General features: G+C 38.7%; 1 protein-coding gene across 1 annotated transcript; it reads right to left on the reverse strand.

The window, feature by feature from the left end:
- Positions 1 to 1570: 1570 nt before the first annotated feature.
- Positions 1571 to 1960, reverse strand: LOC145566506 (uncharacterized). The gene has a single exon (XM_081625907.1). The coding sequence runs from the start codon at positions 1958 to 1960 to the stop codon at positions 1571 to 1573; it is 390 nt and encodes a 129-aa protein (XP_081482033.1).
- Positions 1961 to 9692: the final 7732 nt, after the last annotated feature.

Below are 9692 nucleotides of genomic sequence, written 5' to 3' on the forward strand. Positions count from 1 at the left end.
TGTTTCATCATATAAGGCTTCTACTATTAAGTAAGCTAGAGATTTAGCTTTTTTAGCCGCTCTAAGCTTAACTTCGAACTCATACTCAGAAAGTTCGATTGCCCATTTTAGGAGCCTTCCTAAAGCGTCCATTTATTGTAGGGCTTTATCTTTCTTGCTACTACCAAGGCTAGTTTTTCTACAAGCGGGTATCTTTGCTTAGCGTCAATCCATACGTGGCTTACAATTTATACCAGTTTCTGTTGTTTGCTCTTTTCCACTTGGAGGACTGATCCTAATGTCCATATCAAAACTGAAATGTAGATTGGTGTAGAGCTTCATTAGATGCAACTTGATTCCTTCTTAAATCTTTCTTTTCATCCTCATCCCATTTAAACTCTCTATTTCCCTCCAGCAGCTGGTAAAATGGCAATGATTTGTTGGTTGAATTGCTAATGAAGCGGATCAGTGCTGCCATTCTACCCGTTAGGCGCATAATGTCTTTGGTACAATTAGGCTCTAGAAGACTAAGCTCTGCTTTTACCTTCTCTGGGTTGGCATCAATTCCTCTTTCACTCATCATGAAACCTAAGAATTTTCTAGATGTGCCTAAGAATTTTACACATTTTTCGGGTTCAGCTTGATATGATACTTGTTTAATGTGGGAAATGTTTCATCTAAGTCTAGGATGTGCCCTACTTGTGTGATACTTTTGAAATTTGAATTGTCGACGTACACTTCTGTATTTCTCCCCTTTTGATGAATGAACACCCTATCCATTGTGTTCTAGAATGTAGCCCCTGTATTCTTCAACCCGAATGGCATAACTATGTAGTTGTACACTCCCCCTTTAGTGATGAATGGAGTTTTCTACCTGTCTGGTTTGTGCAGGCTAGTTTGGTGGTACCCTGAAAAAGCATCCATGAAGCTTAACAATGTGTGCACATTCTTTGTGTCTATTAACCGATCAACTTGCGGCAGCGAGTAAAAGTCTTTTCGGCATGCTTTGTTGTGATCTGTGAAATCAACGCACATCTTCCACTGACCATGTGCTTTCTTGACCATGACCACTTTTGCAAGCAACTCTAGGTAATCATAAGGCTCACTGAACTCGGCTTCTAGCAGCTTGTCCACTTCTTCTTGAATGGTGTGGTTCTTCTCTGCGAAAACTTCATTTTTTCTACTTGATTGGCCTAATTTCTTCTTTCACATTCATCCTATGAACCATGACTTCCTTGTCAATTCTAGGCATTTTGTCCGCTGAAAATGCCAAGATGTCTTTGTTTTTCCTCAACAATTCCACAAGCTTCACCCTTACTTGGGGCTCGATGTCTTTTTTGATCTTTATTGTTCTAATGTAATCTCCTTCTGTGAGCTCAAACGTTTCATGCTCCCCACTAGGTAGTGGCCTAACTGCTTTCTCTTTTGCAGGCTCAAAGTTTTCCATTGTCAGCTTTTGCTTATCTTTTTCTCTACGGTATTCTTCTCGGTTTCTCTTCCTTGACTTCTTTTCACCCTGATCTTTTGAATTTAGCTCCGTGCTAGATTGCAGCTTGGCCTTGGCTGATTGCTTTAGGGCTGTTATGTAGCACTATTGTGCTGGTTTTTTATTTCCCTTGAGTTTTACGGATCTTCCATCGTTGGCAGTGTATGTCATGGTAAGGTGGTAAGTGGAGACCACCCCACCTATCTTATTAATGAGCGATAGTCTAACGATCACATTGTAAGGTGAAGGGGAGTTTACTACCAGGAACTCTGCCCAATCACCACAACGCCTTGACTTTTCCCCTACACGGACTGACAGCTCTATTATGCCCTCTAGGATGAGACTTGATCCATTAAAGTTAATGACTTTGTAACTCACCCTTTTCAGGTCCATCATGTCTTGTTTTAACTCCTTGAATGCACTGATGTATATTATGTTAGCTGAGCTACCACCATCTACCAGTACTCTATCCACTTCCCAGTTCGCAATTCTCATCGTGACTACTAGAGGGTCGTTATGAGGGTAGATGATGCCTTTTTGGTCTTACTCATCAAATATAGGTCGCGAGTACGGGGGCAATGGTGGCCATCTACGCTTTACATTATAACCAATCTGGTGAATCATCGCTCGCAAGATAGCCCTTGCTCTATTCATCGTTCTTCCATGCGCTGGTCCACCATTGATCACTACACTCTGCCTTCTGGTCTATTATTTCAATCCCTGCCTTCAGCCTGGTCTCTCTTACCTCTTCTACGGTCAGAGTACTGTTTGAACTGGCTAAGGAACACACGTCGGACTAATTCCTCTATATTGTCCTTCAAGTGCGTACACTCATCAGTGGTATGCCCGTGGTCCCTATGAAAGTCACACCACTTGTTGGAGTCACGATTTCTATCCACCATTCGGGATGGTCTCAGCCATTTATCATTTGTTTTGTTCACGCTGTCGGTGTAAAATTTTGAATGGGTGAGTAGAGTATATTAATCGAACCTTCCGACTCATGCCCCTCGTTTCTGGTTAGATCTTTTAATTCCCACTAACTTGTCTGCATCCCTGCAACCTTGTTCAACCCTGTTAGGTTGATCCACCTTTGTTGTGTTCTTTACCTAGGTGACTTCAGCCCACTTAATTGGGCCACCTGCTGCTCTCTTGCTTAACGTAGCTCTATTAGTCTCGTCCGCCTTTATGAACTCGTGCGCTTTTCCTAGCTCTTCAGAAAGTGTCTTGAGACTTTTTCGTACCATGTACGCTCTAAACGGTGAGCCTGGTAAGAGGCCACTCTACATTGCCAGGAAGGCTACTTCCTGGCATGTTTGGGATGGTCGTTTCCTCCTTGTTTAAACGAGAAATGAACTCTCTAACAAGAGGAAAATGTAGGTCGTTATCTACCTCTCCCTAGAGCCAAACTTAATTTGTAAACACTCGACCAACCCTAATACAAGTATATGGTAAGTCAAGGGTCGAACCCAAAGGAATGAGTAGGAACGATGCTATAGCCTATGTCAAGCTAAATCGAAGAATATAAATGGTAGTGGTTGGTAACTAAAATGTCAAAAAGCTAACAAATTGAAGAATTCAATATGCTAAACACTAGGGATATAGGTTCCACATGCAAGCTCAATGATTATGCTAATTGAAGGATCACTCAATCAATTCAAACATTACAAAGGACAAACAATAGTTGTAACCAAAGGAATTCAAGAGCTATCTCCTTCAAGCCAAGCTAGGGTTCACTATGAATGGCTAACTAGGAAAATCACAATCAAATTCAATCAATTAAAGCAATTCTCAAATAAAGGGTTCATGTCATTGAAATTTGCAATGGAATCTAGATTAATCTAGATTAATCTAAATTAATCACATGCACAACTATGTCAACAAATTTAATTGCAACTTTCAAATCAATTTAGCATCATCAACTAGCAAAAAATCATCAATCAAGCATACTTCCCCTTCTCCCTAGCAACTAATCTACTCACTAAGCATGGTGAAATTAAGAAACAAAACAAATTTAATCAAATTCATATTCATTTAAAGCTTAATCAAAAGAAAATCAATTAATCAACAAATTCAAGAGCAAGGAATGTAATCTCAATCAAAATTCAAGAAACTAGAAAGAATTGCATTAAAAGTAAATCAAAGGAAAGAAATCTTACAAACATTCATTGAATTGAAGAAGGAATTTCAAGATCAAATTGAAATCTAAGATCAAATTCAAGTACAAACAAGTAAATCTTAAGCTTCTCTCTCTACTTTCTCTCTCTACTATTTCTGGAAAAATTCTCTCTCTAGTACAAAGTTAAGTTGTCCTAAAAAAGAAAGTCAAAAGCTATAAATAGGAAAATCGAGCGAAGGGGGCCGCACAGGCCGTGCGCACGCACAGACCAGCCGAGCGCGCACCCCTGTGTGGTGCACGAGGCCTTGGCTCCTTCGCTTGCTTGATCAAACTCCGCGCTCCCGAACATCTCCATCATCAATGCACTCGAGATGATGCCCGCGAACAATGCAGTCCCAAAATGAGCAAATTGACATGATTATTCACCTAAAAAACACAAATAAAACAAAGAGAGAAAGCATAACAAATTAAAACTAAAACTAAAACTATGAATTATCAACTAAAAATATGAAAAACTCGTAAAAACCAATCGAGAACCAAAGTGAACTATAAAAATGGAAAATCAAATAAAACTAAGAGAATTATATGAAAATGATGAAAGAAAATAAAGAAAATGAACCTAAATCTCATTCGTTAGAGCGCCATAAACGATGCTCATTACTCTCGTAGAGGTTCATGTTTTCCTTGGACCAATGACATCAGCTCGGTGGTCATTTTTATACGGTCCACCATTGTGACGAAGTGTTCTGTGAACATTTTCTTCAGCTGGTTGTAAGAATAGACAGATCCTTTTGGGATGGCCCCGTATCACTCAACGGCCAGTCCTTCCAGGGTTGGTGGAAATGCCTTACACCAGACTCAGTCTGTCATAGTTAATAGCACCATGTGATTTTCGAAGGTTGAGACGTGGTTCTTTGGTGTTGTTTTACCATTGTAGTTACAGTTGGGTATTTTAATCTTCTCCATCGGTTCCTCTAGAATCTCACTACAAAATAGGGAATCATCGGGAATCACTAGGATTCGTGCAAATTTTTCCCTTTCCTGTCTTGGCCGTCGCTCTGAGATCGGTGACCTGCTGCGAGTGACTCATGCCTCCATACTGCCCTTATCTGTTATTACATCTTCTCCTCATTCCTGGTTAAAATTTCGAGCTTCCAATTCCAACACCTTCTTCCTCAACTAGATTAGTTCCTTTTACTCCAGGGTGAGATTTAGAGACGCCGCCTTTTTGGTGGCTAGCTCTGTAACTGTAGCTACTGTGGAGCTTGCCCCTTTGCAAAAATTATTGAGTACCACCTTCATCCCCGTCAATTGCTCTTTGCTGCATTTAGAGAGATTTTAGAGAATAGCTGGCATGTTGGCAGGCTGAGACTGGTTTACTGGTGTTTGAATTATGGGTTCATCGTTTGGACCTGTCACTAGCATTCTGAATTTGAATGAAGAGTACGATCCAACCGGATTCACTGGTTTTACCACTATATTCGTCGTACCGGGTGTCGATCTAGTAAGATTGGTTTTCTAGGACATATCTAACTTGGCTTTTTTGGTTGATTTTTAGGTTCTGTGGTTATTGATGGTGTTTTTTTATGGTGTCTGTTAAGTCTCGTAGACTTTTTACACTAGTGTTTGTGCGGCTTCCTCTTCGGCCATGGTGGTCTGTAAGCCAGTCCCTACTCAGCAAGTGAACCTCAGGTTACGATGATACAACCCCTCCTTCTAGCACTAATTAGCTTCTTAAGAATTCCGAACCCTTTATTGGAATAATACACTTGTTCGAAGGACAGCATTCCTTTCAAACGAGAGACAAAAACCACAAAATACGCGTGGAGGACCAAAATAGGACTGACCGCGACCAAACCTGGGTACCGTGTCATGGTACAACTCTCGTGACAAGACAAATTATTCTGTGGTGTGGTGCATTTTTCCGTGATACAAGACTGATTGCATGACACGGTAATTTTACCATGACACGATATCCAGTACGAGGTCCAGTTTGTGACTTTTTACAAATTTTATTCAACTTTAGGGTCCGCACTTATTACTATGTGGAATAAAAATAAAACCTCGGTTATACGTTAGTCCAAATAACAAGATGAACAAACAGAGTTGGGGTTAAATACACGACAGTAATTTCAAGTAGCATTTAGCCACGCTGATGCAATGAAAAAAGTTTGCAACCTAAGGTCAAGATCTGTGTACCACTATGGTCAAGCTTCTATGGTGGCAAAGGGTACCATGGTTAAAAGTTTGGACGCGTTAGGAAGGCAGCCTCCCTTGAGGGTGTACGCGAACGGGCGACTCCGCATGTTTGTGATTAACTCAAACTCGACTCCATGCATTGGGTAAATATAATAACTCGGATAAACCCTTATTGCCATGAGCGTTTTTGGATTGATAGAGCTTAAATCTCCCGGGGCTAAAATGTACACTGAACACATAATACGGTTTTTTAAAAAAGTCGAAGGAACCTAATAACAAGAAAATTACAGAACCACTGTAAGGATTTCAATTCTGTCGTGACACGACAGAATTTACCGTGTCACGGTACAGACTGCCACTTAACGATGGTCTGCGCCATGACACGACAACCTTGTCGTGGCCCGTTAGACCGGAATTTAATCTCGTGCCGATGTTTTTTCGTTCGCAATCAGGTTATTTGATTTTTTTCTTACGGGATGAACCTAAATATGACATTAAAATTTCAATGCATATGCAAAAATGCCAAATTAATCATAGGATTACGATTCAAAAATCTTTCAAGTCACATCCACTTATCTCAATTAATTACCAATCACCCAAATCGATAAGTAATCAAGAATCCTCCCCAAGAAGAGTCGCCAAATTGTAGGCATCATTCGAAGTGCGCCTATATAAGCATGTTGTGAATATGCTTTGGCACTCATAGGAAGTGAGAATTGACATATATGATTAGGGACATGATTAGGGACAAAGAAAAGTAGGGAGCCGCCAACAAGTTTTGAAAGGAACTTATAAACTATTCACTGATCATTAAAAGACAACCACGATAAGGGTTAACGATAGGCAACAATAATTGACCCATGAAGATTACACCCCATTCAAAATCCGTGAGATTACTAACTCCATATGGTTCGGAACCACGAAGGGAGAATCAGGGATGATGGTACGAAGTGAGTCATGGAGTCATGTTCGCTTTTATTGGCCTCTACTAGATTCTTATAGCGAAAACTATTTCTTGTTATCCCAATGGCATGCAAACAAAGATTCAAGTTTCCCCAAACTATTATTAAGATAAATTGGCTAATTGCTAATGCAACATATAATTCTAAAATCTTGTGATTACTTCAATTAAACACACAAGATTAAAAAGAAACCTAAATCGATCGTCCAGATCATCTTATTAGTCTTGATTTTTATTTACATATTCCCTTTAACATGCAATATGGTGATCAACACAATAAATATAATGAACGTAACATTAACAGTTGAAGCAATTTAACCATAAATCCAACAATATGACAAACATAATAAAAATCGTTAGAAGTATAATAGGAACAAAAGGAGCATGATTCCTTACTTTGATTACTATTGATTGCAAATATAAAATAATAAACACGTTAGTAACCTCAAAGAAAATTAATAAACAATAACGAAAATCAAATTAAATTAAAATAGAGTTGATTTGGGGCCAAAGCTCTCAACCAGTTCTACCTTTCACGCATTGGCTTAAGTGAAGAATTTACGGGTAAAGTACGGACTCTGGAGAGTGCTTAGAGGATGTGTGGTGGAAGAATAGGGTAGGCTAGTGTTTAGGCTAGAGCATAAGAGAGAGAGAGAGAAAATTATTTTCGACGCCCTAAAAATGAGGAAATCAGCCTCGTATTTATGGTGGAAATTAACAGGATGATGCATAAAACCCTAGAAACGAAATACACCACGGAGAAACCTTAGGAAAACGCAGCGTCACGGCATGTCTACCGCGACACGACGCGGTTTATTGTGACACGACAGGTTTTACCGATGCGCGGCATATCTGCCGCCACACGGCAAAGGCGTTTTTCCTGAAAACCATCCAGATTCATTTTATTCTATGTTTAATAATTAAGAACGTGACATTTAGGCGCCGTTTCAGCTCTTCTAGAATAATTTTCGGCTTAGGGTTTTTATTATTTTTTAATCGGGCTTAATAACTATATAACACAAAACGAATTCAAAAGGGTTTGGGCTAAAATGTAAGTTGGACTGTTTTTGAATAAATATTAGGACTAATTTGTTAACTGAATATGTTTGACTGAATATAAGTTTTAAGCACTCCCGAGATTAAATACTTGACCCGACCAATAATGACGGTGAAAGGTTGTTCATCATCGGTTTTAGCTTTGGGGAGACATCTTTAGGTTTCTACATCCGTTTCACGACAGGATTTGTCGTGACATGGCGCAATTTACCGTGGGACGGTGAAGATTGCCGTTGCGTGGCATTTCTGCCGTATGATGGAAAACCTGTTTCCTTGAAATCCATCCAAATTCATTTTATCTTTTGTTTATAAATTAAGTACGTGTGTAGGGAATATTTCAAGCATCCCACACTTGAGCCCCACTGTGATCATACACTTAAGCATGGTGGCGTCCGAAGGGAAGGAAGCTAGAGTAAAAGAGTCGCCAACAAGTTTTAGGAACTTGTAAACCGTTCACAGGGTGAAGGTTACACCCCTTAACGATCCAGGAGATTGTTAACTCCATAGGTCTGGAACCATGACTAGAAGTTCGGGGATGAAGGTACAAATCCAACCTAAAAGAGATTGAACCTTCCCTAAATAGGCCTCTACTTTATTCTTCTCGTATTCATGCACGCTTTCTGACTAACATACAACCATTAGATTAACCCTAAACCTGCTTAGTCTATGTTGGTTGAATTTAATGCACAAATAAAACTATTATTGGCAATCACTTGAATTATAATCATATTAGCCTAAACAAGATTAATTATCTTATAAGCGTGATTAAAAGTACAAATTTCCTTTAAACCTGCAAGAGAGGGCGTGATCAAGCAATAACAACAATCATCATGAATAATAATATTCAATCTCAATAAAGCTTAATAATATTAGCAAGATCCTAGGCATGATACTAACAAGATTAATAACAAACCCTAGCATGTCACTAAACATTAGAGATCAAAGCTTTTATTCCTAGCATGATACTAACATGATAGAAGAAATAGGAAGCATCATACATGATATTAGAAATATTAGTTAACCCTAAACATGACACTAGGAATTAAAACAATCAAAGCATGATTTCTATATCAAAAGATCAATAAAACAATTAAAGTACTTACTTCGATGCCTCGTACCTCTTTCTAATAACAAAATACACGCGTTAGTAAATTCAAGAAAAATAATAAAATCAAACAATTAAGTTAAATAAATGAAATAGAGATTTGGGACCAAACCCTTAGAAATTATAAACCTTTCACGTCTAGGGCGAAGACAACTTTGAACTTGGCTAGGTGTGTCTAGGAACTTGTGAACGCGGTATGATGTATTTTGAAAAGGGCTAGGCTTAGAAAAAGAATAGACAGAGAATAAGCTTTAGCTTATAGAGAGAATAGAGAGAGATGATGGTTGTGAATTATTAAAAACGGGGAGATACAACCCCTATTTATAGGAAAAATAGCACGGGATCAAAGCAATCCATATTCGGAATAAAATACCTCCTATCGCCAATGACAGGAGTCAGCGCCAGACGACAATAGTTGCGCCAAGCGACAGACCTGTTGTTTGGCGCTGGGACAGTTTTTTTGCGAATTTTGTTTTTATCATATCTTTTGATATAGAAGTCCAAATAAGTCATATAATATGTTGTTGGAAAGCTATTGTAGTCTACTTTCCAACCCAATTAGATTAAAATCTTTTGTAGATAAAAAGATATGGCTGAAATAGTGAAAGAATGTCAGTTTTGGATAGAGTTTCGTATTCCATTCATATCTTTTTCGTTATAGCTCAGAATTAATATTATAATATATCATTGGAATGATAATTTCAAGATCTATCCAACCGTATAAGATTTGGATAATGATTATGAGGAACAAAAATAATATCTGACTGTCTTTGAAAATCTTTAAATTCGA

This window comes from Chenopodium album, chromosome 11 (assembly GCF_948465745.1).
Source record: "Chenopodium album chromosome 11, dcCheAlbu1.1, whole genome shotgun sequence".
Classification (NCBI taxonomy): Eukaryota; Viridiplantae; Streptophyta; class Magnoliopsida; order Caryophyllales; family Amaranthaceae; genus Chenopodium; species Chenopodium album.

What these genes read in the sequence shown, in the direction of transcription:
- LOC145566506 (XM_081625907.1), bottom strand. Translation starts at nt 1,960, where the DNA reads ATGAGAATTGCGAACTGGGAAGTGGATAGAGTACTGGTAGATGGTGGT.